The 22651-nt window shown below is 38.6% G+C and overlaps 1 protein-coding gene across 1 annotated transcript; it reads right to left on the bottom strand.

The window, feature by feature from the left end:
- Positions 1–1712: 1712 nt before the first annotated feature.
- On the bottom strand, positions 1713–22267 carry LOC127445685 (5-hydroxytryptamine receptor 2A-like; the record flags this gene model as incomplete). The annotated part of the gene is made up of 3 exons (XM_051705909.1): positions 1713–2518; positions 12763–12963; positions 21886–22267. Coding segments are annotated over 3 exons (1389 nt in total), but the record flags the coding sequence as incomplete, so codon positions are not given.
- Between the last annotated feature and the right edge of the window lie 384 nt (positions 22268–22651).

The following is a 22651-nucleotide window of genomic DNA, read 5'->3' as shown; positions in this document are numbered from 1 at the left end:
ATACTGTAACATCCACATCCAGTAGCGCAAACGCAGAAGGACATCTTTAAAAAGACGGCAAGCATTTGTGCAAGCTCTTTTAGAACGAAATATACACTTTTAAATATACTCTTTTAGCACCCGTGGAATCAGCCACCGAAGTGCCCAGGGGAAACACAACACTCCGTGCGAGGGTGACCGCTGATATGCGCCATAAAAATCCAGCATCGTAAGCAAAGGATAATAGGGACGAACACACATGCGTTCGGCTCCGAAGAAAAAATCTTAATGAGTGGTACACGCCATCTCCTTTTATACCCGTATGTCCGGGGCGGAGAGTGGCATGCAAATTCCACTCACCAATTCTCATTGGCCTTTTCTATTTTAAGCAAAGGTGATTGGGGCTCTCAAGATCGAACCCCTAGTGTCACTACATCGACACAACGTCGAGTGAGTGACAGACAACTAAGAGATGTATAAAAATAAAAAATAAAAAAATTTCTATTTAGCTAATGTCATAATAATCTGTGTTATAATCATTTTGCATATTGTTGGTCCATGTGACTTGTGCATCATACACCAATTCTTCTGAAGGCATATGGTCACCTTGTATCTTGAACAGACCGTAATTTAATTCATAATTCACTCTCAAATCAAATAAAATCATTAATAAAGTCCATTACAATGGGGAACTGTAAACTGGGGAATCACAGACTATTGTTTTTGGTTTTATGTTGCTTCCAAAAGCTGCTGAAACTGCTCAAATTTCTAAATGGATATAATAAACTAAGCTCAACTGTACAACAAATTAGGCAAAATACCTGATTATGAAAGTTGAAATGCATGTTACATCAGATTACAAAGAAATGCATGTCTATCGCAGAGTCGCTGAACTCTGTGCGCTCGACAGTGGTGCATTTACATTTCAATAACTGTCAATCACATACATCACGTTTCAGTTATTGGCTGTTTTTTGTGAACTCTTTCCCATTTGAGAGCTCAACCAATCATCATACAGAGAAGCTGGGCTTTCAGGACACAGTTATATTGATTGAAAACCCAATGTCCAGTAGGAAATCAGATGCAGATCCAAAGAAAATAGCACTCATGGCACTTCCGGGTAGGACCCAGAATGACACATTAACAGCCTCTCATCCAAAGAAAACATCTTGTGCGCCTTGATTTGAAAGGTACCAGAATCTGCTATAAACTTGGCTTCAATGGGGCTCTATGGGCCAAGCCACCACAGACTTCTATGGGCATATTAATTTAGAAAAATAAATCGTTACTTCAACGAATAGCACGATAGTGATGTGTGATTTTAACACATCTATTTGCTAAAATATTGAAATTCACAAAGAGTGCTATGTAATTTATATAGATTATTTGTACAAATATTAAACTTCATTGCAAATTTTAGGGGGGAAGCTATGTTTCCCGTGTAGTCTTAAAGCAATCACCACTGGTCCAAAAACAGCGCTGAAAACCAATATGTGTATATTGGGTGTTGTGTATTTGGTCACGAAATGCGCATGAACCAATGAGGTTTTGATGTAATCGACGTGGCTCTCATATTGGATTTCAGCGCTGTTTATGGAGTTTATTAATTATTTGATTTAATTTGCTTTTATTTGTGTTAATTTTTGCTTGATCGCCACTTGATCTCCAATGTAAAATCTGGGTTCTGCAGTAAAACCAGTTGAAAACCATTACACTTGTGTCCGTTTTCACTCTTACACATGACTTACTACTTCATCCCTTTCCTTGTGTTGTGCATTTATAGAGTTTGACTTGTCTGTGTTGAAGAAGCCTCGAGACTGGCTGCCTTCCACCCTCCCTTCTGATGAGCTCTCCACCTTCAGTGGAGACCTGGAGGAGCTGTATGCCAGAGGAGGGATGGAGCTGACCAGTATCAGCTGTAGTGGCCTCCTCTCATCACGGTAATGGCAACGCATGTACCGGGCGAAGGCGGCGCGGTACGTCTTATTGAAGAGCGTGTAGATGAAAGGGTTGACTGCAGACGACAGATAACCCACCCACACAAACACATTCATTAGTCCTCCCACCAAATCTTCGTCACATGCCGAGTCGCACACCACCGACATCACGTTCGTCACGAAAAATGGACACCACATGATCACAAAGAGAAGGAAGATGATGCCCAGCACTTTAGACGCCTTCTGCTCATTGCTGATGGACTGCATGGTGCAACGGCCTGATCCTCTGCTCGTCCCATCAATGGCGTGACAAAGAGACGAACGGGAAAACAGTCGCTCAGAGGACAGAGAACCTCGTGGGAGGAGTCCAATTGTGAAAGACCATTTTGGCTGCACAATGAGTTGGTCCAGGCACAAAGTCGCTTCGCTTTGCAGAGTGCTGATGGTGAGAATGTATGTGACCACCATGATGATGAGGGGGATAAAGAATGCCACGAAAGAGCCAATCAGAACAAAATTGCCATCTGTCAGTTGGCAGCTTTCATTCCGGAAGACTTTGGAGTGATCATGCAGGCCGAGGACTGGGACAGGCATGGAGATAACTGGAGACAGATGGAGACAGAATGAGAAAGAAACAGACAGTGAAAAAACAGCTTGGTGCTTTGGTTTGGAAACAACTATAATAAATGCAGTCTCAGTTGTTTAGCAGTTCAGCATTTAGTTGGAATGCAATAACCTCTTTAGTTTGGAGGATCTAGCACCAAATGTGTGGTAAATGCATACAGCCTATGCCCACCTATTTTTCTAAGCATTTTGTGTATCATAGGCCTGTCGCAATTATTAAATAACCATCTGATCGCAGTTATTTGATCGAACCGCGGTTATTTGAGATAACTGCGATTATTGGGCATTCTAATTCCAATAACATTTTAATGCCCAAAAAGGGTCATTTTAAGCGAATATACTGTATAAATGCCATGCACGGTGCGTTTGTGTGTCATTCAGTTGAACTCGGAGTCTGAGCTTCACTGAGCTGCACAGCGGATGTCTACCAGCTCCTGTCCTGAAGAGCACGTGAAGCGCTCTGATGCAAGCGCTGTCTGCAGAGGCTCGCGTCAAACTCCCGCGAAAATATAAACGAACAAGTATAAAATCTGATAGTGTTAATGACACAGTGACACGGAGGAGGAGACGCACACTTACTGTATATGTGGAGTGGTGAAATGGTGAAACGAAATCTCAAAGGTTTTACTTCATGACAAATAAGGGCTTGTGGGTTTAAACAGAGCAACGTGCGAAAGTGAAGAAATTAGGACAGAAATATTTTACTATTGCATAATATAATAAATATTAGATAAATATAATAATATATATATATATATACATTATATTTTATATTTTATAAAAATATATAATATAATATATATGACTTCAAAAAACAACAGTGTACATGTAAAATTGACCAAAACTAAAGTTGACCAAAAAGAGAGACATATTTTAAGTATTTAGAAATATTTTGAAACATTCATACGTTTTTAAAGCCTTAAAAAGAAATCATATTTCCCTATTTTATTATTTGATTAATAGATTTCAAGTAAAAAAAAAAAAAATTAAAAAAAGACTTCTTAAGTTGTATGAAGCACACATGCGGAAAAAACACACCTAAAAAAAGTACAGCAATATGACACGTGAAAGCCCTTAACGAGACAATTAAGCGTCACAGCCCTAAAACAGACAATTAATCATCATAAACACAATTATTTGTTTGACCATTAATTATCAGCCAAATTTTCATAATTTCATAATTTTTTTTGTGCCTTTTGCTTCAGAGAGTAGTGCTTTTTTCTTGATATATATATATATATATATATATATATATATATATATATATATATATATATATATATATATATATATCAGATCATTTCAATTTAAATTTCTTAGTAGAAGACAGATAACAACGCATATTGTACACAAATAAACCAAATAACCAAATTACCATTGATACTTTGTAATGTATTGTAATGTACAAGATATAGGTTTACATAGTTACTTTATAACATTAAAGGAATAGTTCACCTAAAAATTATAATTCTGTCATCATTTACTCACCCTTATGCTGTCTTAAACTCGTATGACTTTCTTCTGCAGAACACAATTTTTTTTAAGGATTATATGATGTGTTTTTGTCCATACAATACAAGTCAATGGGGTCCAAAACATTCAAGCTCCAATAAGGACATAGCCTTGCAGCCTCCTTGGCATTTTAAGAAGCTCATTAAGACTTCCTTGTGGTTGAAAGTTTTGGACCCCATTGACTTGCATTGTATGGACAAAAACATATCAAGTCAAGTCATTTTTATTTGGATAGTGCTTTTCACAACACACATAATTTCAAAGCAGCTTTTCAGAAAATCATGCATTAACAGAAAATGAAACTGTAATATCTATAAAGTCTTAGAGTCATCATTGTGTAGTTTGATTAAATATGATTGTACATTTTGTATAGAAATAAATAATTAAATAATAATTGTATTTAGAACCCCAGTAAGCAAGCCGAAGGCGACTGTGGCAAGGAACACAAAACTCTATAAGATGTTAGTTAATGGAGAAAAATAACCTTGGGAGAAACCAGGCTCACTGTGGGGGCCAGTTCCCCTCTGGCTAACATCATGAATATAATGCCAATATTACTTATTTATGTGCAGTTCAAGTCATGGTTTAAAATTAGTAAACTAAGTAAGTGTTAAGGGCCAGTGTTTAAACAAAGATTTTGTATGAACTGTAAGATTAATGACTAATGTCTTTGAAGTCCATCCTGGATTAACTGCAGAAGTTTATATAGATGCATTGTCCTTTGTTACATTGTAAAAAATTGCTGTAAATTTACAGCCAAATTCCTACAGCAATCTACTGTGATTCTTAAGTACAGTGGTTTGCTGTTAAAAATGTTGCATTCTGGAAGATCAAGAGCAGGCTCACTGTGAAGTGACTAGTTTTACGGTAAATAGCTGTTCTGTGCAAGTCATAAGGGGAAAATGAACATTTAAAATCATGATATCATCTTGGTGAAAGCTATAGTGACATTTTGACACCCCCACCCCCCCATGAAAATTGTAGTGTGTGGCACATGGTTAGTGTTCATGATGTTTCTGACCAACACCTCTGTTCTTTATCATCTCACATCAGCCTTCACTTGTCTGTCTAATGAGAAGTCAAAAAAAAGGATCAACCTTAGAAGCAATGTACATATTAAATGTACAATTTTGCCAGGATTGAACAGTGTATTTTTTAAGAAAAAACAAAACAAAACAACAACAATCTGTACACAGTAAAATAACAGTATAGCACTGCATTGTGGGTTATAATGGTGAAATACCCATAAGCCTTTGCGCTTGAATATGTATGTATGCTTGGCCATGCACTGGGGCTACAAAAATTGAAAAAAATTATTTATTCAGACTTAATAGAAGTCTTAGTTTAATTAGTGTTGTTGTTTTGTTATCAATAGTTGTGTTTTGATTGAAGTTACCATTACGGTGATTAGTGATCTCTTGAGCTGGCACCTTGGACCTTCTTTATTATTATATTATGTTCTTCCAGCCAGTCAATTTATGTTTAAGTTAAAGACATGTTGTTGCACTATTCTACTTGGAAAACAAAATCTAAGGTCAGACTAAATATCTGATCCTACCTTGCTAATGGCACTATATGTGACAATAGTGATGCATTATACATACAAACAAAAACAATAGAGGATATTTCAGCAAAATTATGTCAGCATATTGAGTGTTTGATGTTTTTGATGAACTTACATCATAACTTGAGTTGTTACCAAGACACACAGATATCAACCTCAGCATACAAAACACAACAATGGTGACAATTAACAAACATACTTTTACGTAAATAAGTAAGAGCTGAACATTAAAATCCAAGTAACTTAGACTACAACAAAAACATCAAAATAAACCAGTAAATAGTAAAAAATCGAAGTAATTTCTTCATGCCGCAGTGCATGCTGGGAACATAGCTGTTAATTTCAACAACAGTAGATAGTATGTAATTTGACAGCTATATGCTGCTAAATTACAGTTGTATACTGTAGCTGTTAAAACAGTATCTAGCTGTTAATTTCTGATAATACAGTATCATGCTGGCAAACCTGCTGCCAGTTCTTTCCTGTTTTTTGACAGGAAAATCTTTAAGAGTGTAGTTGGCTGATGAAGGCTTTTGTTGGCAATCAAATTTATAGTTTATGCATTCCATTTCAGCAGTGTAGTCCATCATTAGACCAAGGTGATGCAGGCAGAGATGAGTGAGGTGCATCGCAGTTCAACCGGCTGGTCATTTCGGTGAGGTCTATCCTAAGTCCAAGGTTCAGGCAATGGCATATGAAGTATCCCATGTCTCATGGTTGGAGCTGGCAACAGTTCATCCTCTGAAGTCCATCATAATAGACTAAAGTGATGTCTTGCTGGCACCGGCTGCATTTAGTTGTCATCACTCAGAGACACGTAGCAGTGGAGTCAGACACCAAGCAGGAACGGAGCTGGATCTGGCCGGTTCTGGTGACCTAGGGATAGGAATGAGACAGGAATACAAATAGAATAATATTAGCGTAGATGCCATTAATTTGTTTGCAGAGTTATATATCATGATCAACATTTCTGGTTCCGGCAGACCTAACTAAAGCAGCCTAATTGTGAGTTGATGGATAAATTAGGTGTATGCCTGGCTAAATAGTAGAGTCTTTAGTCTAGACTTAAACTCAGTGAGTATGTCTGTGTCCCGAACAGTGTTAGGGAAACTATTCCATAGTTTAGAAGCCAAATAGGAAAAGGATCTACCTCCTTTTGTGGATTTTGATATTCTAGGAACTATTAAAAGGCCAGAATTTTGCGATCGTAATGAACGCGATGGAATATAGCATGGTAGAAGGTCACTTAAGTACTGCAGAGCTAGACCATTCAAAGCTTTGTACATAATTAACAAAATGTTAAAATACGAAATTTAACAGGTAGCCAATGTAACGACAATAAAATGGGGCTAATATGATCATATATCTTGGTTCTAGTCAGCACTCTGGCTGAAGCATTTTGAACCAATTGAAGTTTATTTATTGAACTTGCTGGACATCCTACCAGTAACGCATTACAATAATCTAGTCTTGAGGTCATGAATGCATGAATTAGTTTTTCGGCATCAGTAACAGAGAGCATGTGTCATAACTTAGCAATATTTCTGAGGTGAAAGAATGTTGTTCTACAAACATTGGAAATTTGATTTTCAAAGTACAGATTGGTATCAAACATAACATCTAAGAAGACAATGTAACAGTACATCCATCAAGAGTCAAATTATATTTTAGCGGCTTATTTTTAGAGGTTTTTGGTCCAATAATTAGTACTTCTGTTTTGATGGAATTGAGTAGAAGGAAATTTCTGGCCATCCAATCTTTGATTTCATTGATACACTCTGCTAATTTGGAGAATTGTGAAATTTCGTCAGGTTTCGAAGAAAGTTGGGTATGGTCGGCATAACAGTGGAAACTTATTCCACAATTCCTGATAATATGTCCCAGAGGAAGCATAAATAGGAGCATAAATAGGTCTGCTAAATAGGACCTAAACCATTCTAATGGAAGTCCACAAATGCCAATATAATTCTCAAGCCTATTCAAGAGAATGTCGTGATCTATGGTGTCGAAGACAGCACTAAGATCTAAAAGCACTAGAAGAGAAATGCAGCTGCGATCAGATGATAGGAGCAAGTAATTTGTAATACTGATAAGTGCAGTCTCTGTACTGTTGTGGGGCCTAAATCCTGACTGAAATTGTTCATATATACTATTTCTCTGTAGAAACAAACATAGTTGGGAGGACACTACCTTTTCTAGCATTTTTTTTTTTTACATTAATGGGAGATTTGGAATCGGTCTATAATTAGCCAATTCTCCAGGATCAAGCTATGGCATCTTAATAAGCGGTTTGATAACTGCTATTTTAAAGTTTCTTGGGACATGTCCTAAGGATAGCGAGGAGTTAATAATATTAAGCAGAGGTTCTGAGATTACAGGGAATACCTCTTTTAAGAGCTTAGTTGGTATTGGATCTAAAATACATGTTGTGGCTTTTGATGTTTCGTTTTTGTTAGCTCTTCATGACCTATGACAGCGAAGGATTGAAGCTGCTCGTGAGGAAAATTATGAGACACTGTTTTCTGAGGTACTGTGACAGACGATTGCATAATTCCAATTTCATTTCTGATTATTTAAATTTTATCAGTAAAGAAATTCATGAAGTCATTACTATTGTGTTGCGACGGAATATCTGGTTCAGTTGAGGCTTTATTCCTAACCAATTTAGCCACAGTACTGAATAAACACCTAGGAATGTTGTTGTTATTTTCTATGAGTTTGCTAAAATATGCTGACCTGGCAGCTTTTAGTGCCTGTCTGCAGCTACAGACACTATCATTCCATGCACCGCAAAATACCTCTAATTTTGTAATTTTGCTCCATTTTCCGAGCTGCTCTCTTGAGAGCATGAGTGTGACCATTGTACCATGGTGCGGGGCTTTTTTCTTTAATTTCCTTTAATCGAAGCAGGGCGACACTATCAAGAGTGCTAGAGAAGACTGTATTTAAATGTTCTGTTATTACATCAAGTTCTTCTAGACTTTGTGGCTTACTGAGTATATGAGATAGATCTGGAAGATTATTAGCGAAGCTATCTTTAGTGGTCGAAAGAATAGTTCTACCTGAATGATAGCGTGGTGTAGATTGAGTAATATTAGCTGATTACAGCATACAAGAGATGAGGTAATGATCTGAGATGTCATCGCTCTGTGGCAGAATTTCTATAATATCAACATCAACTCCATATGACATAATTAAATCTAGCGTATGATTATGGGTTGGTCCTGTCACATTTTGTCTGACTCCAAGAGAGTTGAGAATATCAATATATGCTAATCCCAATGTGTCAATTTCATTATCTATGTGAATGTTGAAGTCACCAACAATTAAAGCGCAATCCACAGCAACTACTAGATCTGATATAAAATTTGCAAATTCACCAAGGAAATCAGAATAAGGCCCGGATGATCTATATACTGAAGCAAGGGCAAAAGATGACAGAGATTTTTTATTTGTCTCTGATGGTGTCACATTAAGCATTATTAGTTCAAAAGACGTAAACTTATTTCCTGTCCTCTGAGTAACACCAAAAACTTCACTGTAAATTATAGCAACACCTCTTCCTCGACCCTTCAGATGAGACTCATGTTTATAACAATAACATGGGGGAGTAGATTCATTTAAACTAATATATTCATCTGGTTTAAGCCAGGTTTCAGTCAAACAGAGCATATCCAAACTATGATCTGTAATAATAGCAGACATTCGGATTAGCCAGTTTGCCTGCTTCCTGACCTGGGCCCCAGTTAGTCAAACACTATTACTATTAAGTCTATGAACCAAATTACTAGAGAGGAGAGCAGCACCTTCCCTGGAGGGATGGAGTCTGTCTCTCTTTAACAGGTCAGGTCTACCCCAAAAACTCTTCCAATTGTCTATAAATCCTATGCTATTCTCCGGACACCACTCAGACATCCAGCCATTCAGTGACACTAATCTACTATAAACCTCATCACCACAACAAGCAGGGAGGGGGCCAGAGCATATTACAATGTCTGACATCGTTTTTGCAAGTTCACACACCTCTTTAACATTATCTCTAGTGATCTCTGACTGGTGAAGCCGGACATCGTTAGTGCCGACATGAATAACAATTTGAGAAAATCTACATTTAGCATTAGCCAGTATTTGTAAATTTGATCTGGTGTCAGACGCCCGAGCCTCCGAAATGCATTTAAAATAGATGTGGCATTTAATGCAGGAAGCAATAACATGAGTGGATGCCATGACTTACCGCAATTGTTTGTTGTTGTTGGTTGTTCCTGAGCGGCGAGGGTTTGAGATCGATGTGAATCCCTCACGCAACTGTTTGTCGTTAAGGTTGTTCTTGATAAGCAATGCTTTGAGATCGATGCAATAATCCGTGTAACAGAGGAGAAAACGGGCGCGCATGGTAAAATGCACGCAGTTTAAACGTGATAAAAATAGAAAGTGGATCCACGCGGAAAAATGCACACAGTTGAATTGCAATAAGAGAATAATGTGGAAAAAAAACCCGATGCGTGCTGAAAAATGGCAGAGATTAAAGATTAAACGCTGAAAACAGAAAGATAAGCGATGATAAAAAAGATAGCTGGCTACAAACACAGACTCAATCTAGGCACCAGCAGCAATCAGATGAGGTGTACATCATATATCCTTCAAAAAATCTGTTTGTGTTCCGCAGAAAAAAGAAAGTCATACGAGTTGGAGACGGCATATGGGTGAGTAAATGATGAAAGAATTTTAATTTTTGGGTGTACTATTTCTTTATCATTACAACACAACACATTATGCTGGTTTCACATACCCTCGTGAGCGGGGCGTGAGCAGCGTGTTTTCGTTTCGGTGTCCATATTAACAGATTACACCCTTCACATTGCCAGCGTGAGTTGCGAGTTGAAGTGTCCCAGAACAGTTCCAGATGTGGCAGTGAGTGGATAGTTTCGGTGCTGAGCCTATTTTTGCCACACAGCTCACGCTGAACTCAGCGACTCTGGGTGCAGTAGAAAACTAAAATAATCAGGATATTTTAGAAAAGACGCAAAAACAAATAATCAGTATTTAAACCGAACCAACTATACACTACAATTTACTAACATTTTGACCAACCTTTTTGGAAATTTCAGTCTTTCCCCATTCAAGTAGATAGCAGCTGTACTTTTATGTCGTTTGTTTACAAAGAAAATAGCTGCCCAGCCTGCCCGAGAACATTCCAAAGATGTCCGCCGAGTGGACTGAATTGCCTTGAAAGGGACTTTGATATATTAACCAATTAAGACCAAGCAGAGTTGCCAAATATTTCTCATGGGAAGTCACCAAAGGCTCACTGAAATGTCGCTAAAAGTAGCTAAATCACGTGATGACGTAATTTATTACGTAAGACGTCAAATTTACATATGTACATTTAATTGAACTAATGATTTAACAATTAGTATTTAAATGCTAATCATTTAGCTATCAATAATTGAACTTATCAAACATTCAGACAGTGGGGGATTTCTATTTATTTATTTATTTATTTTGTTTTGTAATTAAACTGCATTATTGAACATTGACAAAGTCCAAAATTATCCTAGCAATAGCAACCAGGGGAAGGCAGTGGTGTAGTATGTTATTTTATTATTATTTTTAAACATGGATCTATATGCCTTATAATGCCCCACGTGGAGCTGTTTTGGAGATAATATGCAATATATCCAGTGATAAATAGAACTGAATCGCTGATGCAACGTTAAACTGCCAGTTGGAGCTGAAGCCACTGGAAGTTTTCGAGCGGCCATCTTAGTATGCCCAAACTGCCAAAGAGCATCAATGACTGACAGGCAAAAACACCCCGTTACACTGTCTCCAACCTGCGGATACGACTTTCGCCCTCTAGTGACAATCATGTTTAATGTTTAATTAGCTTGCTATGGATAATATTCGTTATGAGGGAGAAGATATATGCCGATCGCGATGTCAGAGCATCCACCTGCCCCGATGTTCAGTCTATCAGTGCAGCACAACGATCACCAAAGGAAGTGGCAAAACTGTCCACAAGTTGTAATGCAAGTAGGAAAAACTGTAATATCTGCTTGTTAAGGGAAATATATCCTTACCCCCGAAAGGGACTTTAAAAAAGTCAGACCGGGATATTGAAGTGCTCTCTGTAGTCATACATGGATACATGTCATAAATACGTGATGGTTTGCCATTTAAATCTTGTGTATCAGTTTAACTTTAACTAAATTTGCTTTGCGTGTCTCCCTGAATCTCAGTGCCCCCTGCGCGTTTGATAGAGGGAGAGAGAGCGCACGCTCTTATTTAAGTGACCACGAGAACAAAGCATTTTTTGATAAAAATCTAAACTCTGAACAAACACTTCGAAGATCACATAAGTAAGTCTGAAAATGTCTGTTTGTATCTTAACTCCGTTTCAGTTAACTTGTTTACATTCAGATGATCTGTTTGCTGATGAAGTTTGTTAGAGGTGGATAATGTTTGATATAAATACACATAACTCGCTCGGGATTTCAAGAAACAGGAAAAATTCCAGACTTTAAATAAATAAATAAATACATGCGTGGGCCATTTGCGTTCTAGGGATGTACATGCCGATATCAGATATAAAATCGGTGATTGAATGACTAATGTTTACTCGCTGAAATGAGATGATTTCCTATTAAGTCAATAGGGGCATTGGAATGTTTGGGCATAGCAATATGGCAGCGCAGTGGCTTCACTGATATGACGTCATGAGCAATACAGTTCTATATATATATATATATACACAGAGAAAAATGAGACATCATTCACGAAAGAGCTAATTTTTTTCTTTTTTGTGTGTCACCAGATGTTGAAGAATGTCGCTAAAGCAGACTACAAAAGTCGCTAAAATTGTAGCTAATCACTAGATGGCTCTTTTACTCACTAAGGGGGTCAAAACGTTGCTAAATCTACCAACAAAGTCACTAAATTGGCAACACTGTGACCAAGCATGCTGTTAAATGAGTGAACGTGACTTCCCGCCGTTGCCGTAGGAACTTAGAACAGAGACATGGCCAATGTGAAAGCCCAAACACAACGCGTTGTTCACGCCCCGCTCACGGAGTATGTGTGAATCCGGTGTTAGTCTTCATTAATTCACTACATGCCCACCTCTTCAGTCACCACTACACCACTTACCCACAGAGATGGTCCAGGCTGCCATTATTTTAACACGGGCTTTAGTTAGAGAGTTTGAGCGGCTGTGGTGGATGGGGTTACGGATGGCGATGTATCGGTCTAGAGAGATGGCACACAGGTGCATGATGGAGGCAGTGGAGAAGAGAACATCCAGGTAGATCCAGATCGGACACAGGGTAGAGGGAAGTGGCCAGGTGTAACCTAACATATCAGAGAGAAAAAGACTTGTGTATCAGAACATATTAAATATTCATGGGGAAGAACACTGCCTAGGGATTTCTTAGATTGAACCATTATTGATATACAGGAAACACAAATTAAATGGTATTCGTAATAAACCACAGGAGCATGTGATATGCAGTCTGGTTACATAGAATGTAACTATACCTACATTTGTGCAAAATTTTTATATGGTTCTTTGTACGTAACGTGGCAGTTTCCTGGTCAAATAAACATTAGTGGCACTACAACAACAATGGCTTTTATTCACATACAATATCAGATAACACGAGGAAAACAGCAGATTATCCGTTTATAAACGTTTACTTTTCAACCTGTTTCTCACACAATGCTATCTTATGACATCAAAAGACGTTTACTATAGCGTATGACTTGTAAGGCTCAGCTGACAGAGCGTTGCACATGCAATGTAAAGGACCGGGATAGGAGTCCTGAAGAGCCAAAAGGGTCATAAACGAACAACAAAATGACATGGTTGCTTCAGAAATTACGTTTTTCATCTCAAATTTGCTTTAATGACACTCTCTGTTGAGTTTAGGGTTGGAATGTTGGTATTGTTGATTTAAAACTCCATAGAACCTTAACCTCATCTGTTTGGGAGAATATTTAATTTGCTTTTGGCACCACACAATGGACGTTTCACCTCGGAACTTGCGCGATATGTGAAATGAACAGTGTTAGGTGCAGTCCAATTACAAAGTAATTAATTACTGTAATCTAATTACTTTTTTACAAAAAAAGTAGTGTAATCCATTACATTTTAAATTCTTATAATTAGGAATGTTCCGATAAATTTTTTTTGAGAACGAGTAGGAGTACCGATACCTTTTTTTACTACTCGCCAATACCAAGTCCGATACCTGTTTTTTTTTCTGAACTTAATATCAGCAGTTTAATTAAAATTTTTCATCAAAATTGTGTTTAAATTAATACATTAATTAAAACTTTAATCAAATGAAAGTATAACAATTAATTTTCAACATTAAATTTTATTATTTTTATCAAATGAAGTGATTTTATACAGAACCTCACAGCACAATCCTAAATACAACATTGGAGTTATTTATGTCAAATAAAGTGCTGCATAATAGAGCATCGCAGATGTGAGATATTGCTTAAATATAACACGGTTACTATTGATTTATTATTAGTAGTAGTAGTAGTTGTATAACAGTGAATATTACATAACTATACAGTAGTGATCTATTTCTGTCATACTGTTTTCATTTAACTTGAGCTTTTATTTTTAAGTGTTTGTGTTGTTAGACCAAGGAGCTCTGACGTAATCATGGCAGATTCCCAATTCGGATAAGCTGGTCACTACATGAATCACAGTAATTATTAAACTGCAAAAGGCTACTACATAAATAAATAAATATGTAGTCTGTATATGACTTGTGCTAAAAAGTGAATTAGAGCTCTGCCTGCTGTCATCTGCTACAAACAGAACATGCGATGCTCATAATAGTGTTTTCCGTGTATGAGCCAAGGATCTCTAAAGGTATGAACAGTGTGTCTCTATGCCTGCACAACACCGGCTCCACACATTCACAAGCACTCACATTTAAAAAGCTGCACATGCAAACAATCTATTTATCTCATTAAATCACAGATTTTGCTGTTAAATAATCTCACTAGGACATGACATTATTTTAATCTGTGTGCTGAATGTTTACGTAATGGCATTTGTACGTCAGATGGTATCGTTTTTTGGTATCAGAGCATTTTTACAAGTATGAGTACAAGTACATGAGCGTGGTATCGGACCCGATTCCGATACCAGTATCGGTATCGGTGCATCCCTACTTATAATCTGATTACAGTTATGCCGAGTATATGATGTATGAAGTGTATGTTGAAATGTAGGTATTATTTTGATTTTGTTGAGTGGAAAAGTGTTTTAGAAAGTAACTTAAAAGAAAAGTAATTAATAATGTGATTACTTTTTCAATGAAGTAATTAGTAAAGTAATCTGCTTACAATTTTAGAGAAATAGTTATTCATTTGTATTGGATTACTACTTTTAAGTAACTTATCCAAAACTGGAAATGAACCACGAAATATAATTTAGCAAAAATGTCACCATAGTCACTTTATTTTCATGAGATCAAGCTGAATATGTAAGAATTGCTGACACATACTAATGTTCTGCCAGTTTATGGCACATCATTAGCAGTGCTTACCTAGGCAATCATCATATTAATGCTTATATTTAAAAGTGCACTCAGTAAATGTTTTGTTTATGTTGTGCTGGCTGTGCCAGTTTAATCGCTTAGAAAAGTAATAGTACACTTCAACAAGCCACATGACTCAAAGGATCAGATTGTAGTGACCAAAACTATGATTAAATTATGGCAAATGCTATTTGCACCCTGATGCAAATAAAGGTAGCTATTTACACACCCCAGTGCAAATAGTGGCAAATATTTTTTCTCCCCAATTAGGGAATGCCCAATTCCCAATGCTTTCTAAGTCCTCATGGTGGCGTAGTGACTCGCCTCAATCTGGGTGGCGGAGGACGAATCTCAGAATCTCCGTGTCTGAGACCGTCAATCCATGCATCTTATCACGTGGCTTGATGAGCGCGTTACCGTGGAGACATAGCACGTGTGGAGGATTCACGCCAGTCTCTGATGGGCTGGTTTGAGTATTTCTGTAACTGCTGATCTCCTGGGATTTTCTCTAGAATTTACTCCGTATGGTGCCAAAAACAAAAAACATCCAGTGAGCGGAAGTTCTGTGGACAGAAATGCCTTGTTGATGATAGAGGTCAACAGAGAATGGCCAGATTGGTTTGAACTGACAAAGTCTATGGTAACCCAGATAACCGAGAAGAATAGCATCTCAGAATGCTATTCTGAGATGCAGGTTGGTGCTTTTTTGGCGGCACGAGGGGGACCTGCAGGTGGTTTTAATGTTGTGGCTGATCGGTGTATACATTCAATTACTCTCACCCAGTTACATAATAGCATTACATCATAGATGTGGGAATAACTTGTTTCAGTGGGCAAATAAGATGTTAGGCTCAAATAGCTACAGTTCCAATTCCCCAAAACTAAAAAGCTGGAGGATAGATTTAGATTATAATTCTGTCGTGCAAAGGCAGATTGCAATAGCTAAAATTGAGTTCGGGTCTCTTAGACTATAATCTGTCCTGTGACAGATAGGTTTGACTCAACTATGCTCAGAGAAAACGGTGTGTGAAAATTGCAAGTACAAAATCCACATTATGCGCTATTTTTGTTGGCTCTGACTTTTTGCAGTCACACTGTGATTGCGTCATGTTTCCATGGTTTTCAACATCTTGCGCATCAACGCTGCATTCTTAGGACACTGCGTCGAGTTAAATGCTGTTTGAAACTTTGATAAACGCACCCCGAGACACTTGCATTGAGAGTTGTGCTCCATCCAGTGGTCTTTGAATGCAAGAACGCATCCTGCTGTTTGAGGATTCTTTTAATTTTTTAACTCACTGCTCTCGATAAGTGTTTCTTGCCTGTACAGCTCACGCTGATTGCCTCCTGCCGACTGCAACATGAAGGTGGTATGTCAATTTTGAATTGCTCCAATGGTAAGAATTTATGTACTATCAGGGGGCATTTTTATTTTTTCTCCCAATTTGGAATGCCCAATTCCCACTACTTAGTAGGTCCTCGTGGTGGTGCGGTTACTCACCTCAATCGGGTGGCGGAGGACAAGTCTCAGATGCCGCCGCTTCTGAGACAGTAAATCCACACATCTTATCACGTGGCTCGTTGTGCAAGACCCCGCAGAGACTCTGCACGTGGAGGCTCATGCTACTCTCCGCGATCCACGCACAACTTACCACGCGCCCCATTGAGAGCGAGAACCACTAATGGCGACCGCGAAGAGGTTACCCCATGTGACTCTACCCTCCCTAGTAACTGGGCCAATTTGGTTGCTTAGGAGACCTGGCTGGAGTCACTAAGCACACCCTTGATTCGAACTCCAGGGGTGGTAGTCAGCGTCAATACTCAGCTACCCAGGCCCCCTCAGGGGGCATTATTAATTACTTTAATGATTATTTTGTTTTATACAACAGTTAGTTCCGGTCCTCGAATCTGATTGGACGAGAGGCATTCCAAGAGTGCTGATGTCTCAGAACAGTTGCACTTCGACACTTTATTGTTTGTATCACTCCACTTGTGTTCGTGGCATTCAAAACTAAAGTGTGAGAGCAGTGCAGATGTGTTAAAAGCATCTAGACGTGACTTTTCATTTTCCCTTGTGACATTAAAGATTTCAGCCAGCAGGAGTCAGTGCTGCCAGTCAGCAAGTGGTTTCATGAAGTAACTGGCATTGTCTCTCATTGCATGATCGCTCAGATTACTACTACACTACTGTTGGAAAATACAGTTAAATTTACAGCTTCATCATTCAGGCTTATCACTGCTGAAAGACACAGCAGACAAATTAATCACACATACTGATGGTGCTTACCTACCGGAGCTTCCACGTTGGAAGCAGATGTAAACATTCAACATGGCAGAGGAGAAAACAGAGAGGCTACCTCGAAATACTCAGGGAGGACCCCGCTCAGATGGATATTTAGGATGTGTTTACCGGGACTGCATTGTAAGTTAAGAAATTATTAAAGTAATACATTACTATTAAATAATAATAATAATATGTTATTATAGTAATAATGCTTATAATTATTATACAATCATAATCATAACAATTTCTTAACATTATTATTGCAATAATGTAATATTCAAGTTGACTGGGTTTAAAAAAAATAGTGACTGAACAGACCCTTTCACAAATTGTACAAATTTCACTGTTTTATTCATTTATTTATTTAGGTTCTTTTTCGAGGACTCGAGTGTGAACACCCTTTCTAGAATAGTATTTGCGGTCGGCAGTAAAGCGTGGGCAAAACATGGTTTAATTTTGGTTAAAAGGAATCACATGTTTGCGTAGGTCATTATAATAATATATAATATATATAAGGGCCAGTTGTCAAAAAACACACGCCTCTCCTGGAACCAGGAAGAGGCATGTTTTATTCTCCTTGGTCAAACTACTCAGGATATCAAATAGAAAGCATCCCAATTTTGCTGCTCACTCACACACCAAAGGAAAGCATCATTACTGCATAATTAATACCTCATTAAAGCACTGGAAGGATGAGGAAGAGGGATTTCTCTCCCCATGCGTGAATGCATACAGGCTAATAAGACACACCAGACGGACAAACATGCACTCATTATGCACTGAAATAAATCACCTTCCAGCAAAATGAATGGAGGCCTAATTATTCGTTATAAATAATTATATCTTTTCTGGGGATACAAATATTATAAATTAAATTAAATTGGTCTATCACACATTTTACCTGGAATAACATTTGAAGAGAAACTTTTGATGAGTGCAATGTTAAAACATACACATAAATGTTTTATGCCGAGAATGGGAATTCTGGCAAATGCTTTTAACAATATATGATGTACAGCAGCTCAAATAACATCCCTCGCACGACCCCAGGCTCAACTTGGGTTGTTTAAAGGAATGTTGCATGCTCAAAACAAGTTCTATCAACAGCATCTGTACCATGCTGTTGATTACCACAATAAGACTCAATAAGACAAGTCAAAATTATTGTCTGTGGTAATCATTAGCATGCCACAGATGTTGTCGATTAACACAAACATTCATTTGACTAGTCCTTCATTTTGTAAAAACAAATAAAAATGGCATTTATAGTTACACACTTGTATTGGGAGTGTATGGGGCAAGGCATTCCGAAGGGTGTACAAGCAGAAATGTGAAGCTTGTGTTTTCGTTAAAGCGCTTGTATTAATTCTTTCATAAACCTTTTTTTTTTTTCTTTTTTTTTTTGAGCTGTAAAGTTGGGGAAATGGTTCTTTTAGCAGTGAGACTACTTTTCTAGGTGGATGAACTTCTGGTCATGTAATTCCTGTATGTAAACAGACTGATCTCATTGTGAATTTGGTGACTGTAGATTGAAAGTTCTTTAGCTAAAATCAGTCTGTGCTTACCAAAATTAGAACCATTGCCCCCAGTGACCAAAGCAGTAAGTGTTTTCGAACATACAGTTTCCAGGTGAAATGTCCATAGAAGGGTACCAAAATAGAGTTGTAAAGAGAGTTGTTTGAGTCGTAAATTATGTAATACAGTGAAGAGGAATGCATATTTCATTTAAATCAACTTGATAAAGACATTCTAATCTGCAATGCGTCATTTTGTGTAATGTTTTTAATTTAATAGCCATGATTTAATAAAGGCTTTTTTCAGTTTGGACTACTAGTTTAGCATATTTAATTTATTCAGTCCCCAACTGCCAACCCTAAACCTAACCATAAGTGGAGTAAAAGTTTTATCTTAGAAGGAAAATGCAACCTCTGAATCGGGGTCGTCATTGATTATGTGAACGCAATTACTTCCTGGTTACATGGTGTGACGAGGAGGAGGGAATGGTTGGGCCGTGAGGCTGCACGCCTGTGTTTATGTTTGTTTTATGTTGAGTTTCATATAAAATTTTATGTTTACTGTTCAGTCGGTTCCTGCCTCCTCCTTGCCTGTCCTTATACTGTTACAGTGGTGCTCCACCAGGGGCAGTGGTGATCCGCCAGGGGAACAGCCGCAGCCATCTGCCTGGGGACGGAGGGGTCGTTGCCGGCCGCTGAGAGCCTGAGGAACCACTGCCATCCACCAAAGAAGGGGAGGAGCGATTCCGTCCGCCATGGGCCGGAGGATTCGCTGCCGTCCGCAGGGGGAAGGGGCGAGCTGGCGTCCGCCAGCGGGCGGAGGAGCAGTTGAGGACCGGCGTCCGGGAGCCAGCGAGCAAGTTCTTCTCTTTCTCTCTCTGTGTCTCTGCTCGAACTTTCCCTCTCCCCACGCCTCCCCTCGTCTCTCCCCCAGGTTCACAGGAGGGCAGCGTCTCCCCTCTAGAGACGGGGGGGGGGGGGGGGAGTTAGTCAGACCGGGGGAGGATGAGGAGGGCGTGGCCGGCCATGAGGCTGCACAGCCGGCGCTGAATCAGCTGATCAGCGGTAGAGCGATATAAAGGGGAGCCGGAGACGCCAGTTCAAGAGAAAGAGAGACGCACGCGGCCACGTTGTATGTGTGTCTGTGTTTATGTTTGTTTTATGTTGAATTTCACATTAAACTTTACATTTACTGTTCAGCCGGTTCCTGCCTCCTCCTTGCCCGTCTTTGAACTGTTACATATGGTTATCGATTGTGCCACAGGAAAAGGTATATATATTTCAAACATATTTAAACGGATGCAAAAATGAGCAATGGAAGATGCCACTTGTCATGAACGCAGTAGAATGGGGTCGCTGTCAGGGTACTAGAACATTCAGTACCAAAATGTTGACTTCCCAAGTGATCATGTTGAAGAAAACAGTCTCTTTCTGGTATCCTTGTGCGTATTATGCAAAAGTAACAGGGTTTAATGGCTTTACATAGTCATGACAGGAGTTGAAATATTGACTGTAACATCGTACATACAAGGTTAGTAAGCAATTTTATCACACTAGTCTTGTTAACACATACAATGTTTAAATCTTGTGGTTATACTTTAACGGTTATCAAAGACCCCGTTTACACCTGGTATTAGGATGTGTTTTGGGTGAACTTATCACATGTGGTCAGCCCTAAATACAGGTCTAAACGGGGTCTAAAACGTTTTGTGATCGCATCACAAAAAACACATATGAATGTGGTCAAAAACACATGACCACATCGCATTTGATGTGTAAACGCTATCTGTCCTGAATGCGTCCCGGACAGCAGCGAATTGCAACCCCTCACCTGTCAGTGAACCGCTGCGCTATAATAAGAGTTTAAACTTTGCCGGTTGCGAGCGGCTTTAAACAAATAACCATCTGATCAGAAAATTTTAAAAAGCGGATACATTCACAAGCAAGAGAACTTCACGAATCTTATTCATTACGTCTGATATCAACATGCAGCGAGACAGATAAGAATCACAAACGACTGAAGCTCAGGTTTATACAGGAAACTCAATAAAATAACATAATTCTGCTCGAAATGTTGCGTTCATGCTTAGATTAAATTTTAGGTGCACTTGGGAGAAGCAGCGCACCATTTTTCTGTGCTTTCTTTGTCTATTCTGACTTTGTTGCACTTTAATGTCATGCAGTAACATACTTACAGTGATTGATGTATGTCGTCATGAAATCAGAGACTCTCCCCCTCGAAATCTGAACAAAAGTGGTCACAGGAGACGTATTTTGACGATTTTTACTTTTTTTTACTAGGGGTGTGGAAGTCGACATGTTTTCATAATTGACTAGTCGCCGAGTTGTCTGAATCACTAGGATGCATTATTATGTTCAAAATCAGCTGGACGGTTGCAGCTGGAGTGCAACATAATGGTGCAGACTGAGTTAGTCTTGAGATGCATTTTAAATGTTTTAAACTTGACAGGTCATCTTAAAAATGTTCATGCTGTGCATTAATGAGAAAAACAGCGCAAGATACATCCTTCTGCATGTTTACATAGACAACAATTTTAAAATATATCTATAAATTTATATTGCAGAAAAGTATCATAGCCCTCACATTTCTCACAACAGGCAATTTGTTACAAAAGCCCTGCACTGAAGGCTGTAGCAATCGTGTTTCACCTCGCCAAATTTTAAAGCTAATTAAAGCTAAAACAAACTAAACATCTATAGTTTTTACAGAGGGATGAGTTTAAATTATTTTCTGTGGTAATCAACATGTCACAGATGCTGTTCATAGATGCTCTGATGGACTCTAAATATTCTGAATGTGAATAAGCTCTCTCTTCCCCAAAATAGCTTCGAACTGTTGTTGAATATCAAACATGTGCAAATACATATGTGCAAATGTAAACAAACTCACCATAGAGGATTGTCACCATGGCTACTGGCATGACAAGGATCCCAAGAAGCATGTCTGTAATGGCTAAAGACCTTAAGAAGTAGTTGGTGGCGTTCTGTAACTTCCTCTCCAAACTCACCGCCATAATGACCAGGATGTTACCTGCCACTGTAATGATAATGACCAGTGAAATCAATAATGCAACCCAGTTTTTCTGGACAGCCATAGACGTCAAAGAGTATGACCTATTTCTGTCTTCACTTCCATTGCAAACCATTGAGTTATTGACCAAAGAAACCTTCTGCTCCATGAGCCAACTTTCAGCGTTTTCTTCTGTCGAAATCTCAGCTGATATCCCTGAGAATCTGAATTCAGCAGTCGTCCCATTCAAGGCCAGTAAATGACAATTTTTGCAAGAGTGGTATTTATTAATTCAGGCAAACGACAGTCCATAGGATGCGTTCCATGGCACTCCAAAACTGTGCAGTCCAAGATATTCCAGTTTGAAATCAACAACATGTTCACAGTAACCATCAAGAGCCTCTGTCCTGTTTTCCACACCCTTGTGGATGGTTGTTGTACATGAATCTTCAAAGCTCCACTGAGCAGATGGATTATGACTCAGGATAGACGAAACAACTTTACTGCTGCATGTACAATGAGAGAAAGAGAGAGAGAGAGAATGAGAATAGAGAAGACAGGCTGGAACGCATTTATGCTCTATTCTTGCGTGCATGTCCTGGGTTAAACAAAACATCATGTAAACACACAAACACATGTATAAACA

Source organism: Myxocyprinus asiaticus, chromosome 9 (assembly GCF_019703515.2).
Source record: "Myxocyprinus asiaticus isolate MX2 ecotype Aquarium Trade chromosome 9, UBuf_Myxa_2, whole genome shotgun sequence".
NCBI classification, from domain to species: domain Eukaryota; kingdom Metazoa; phylum Chordata; class Actinopteri; order Cypriniformes; family Catostomidae; genus Myxocyprinus; species Myxocyprinus asiaticus.
This window is presented reverse-complemented; position numbering and strand designations above follow the sequence as displayed.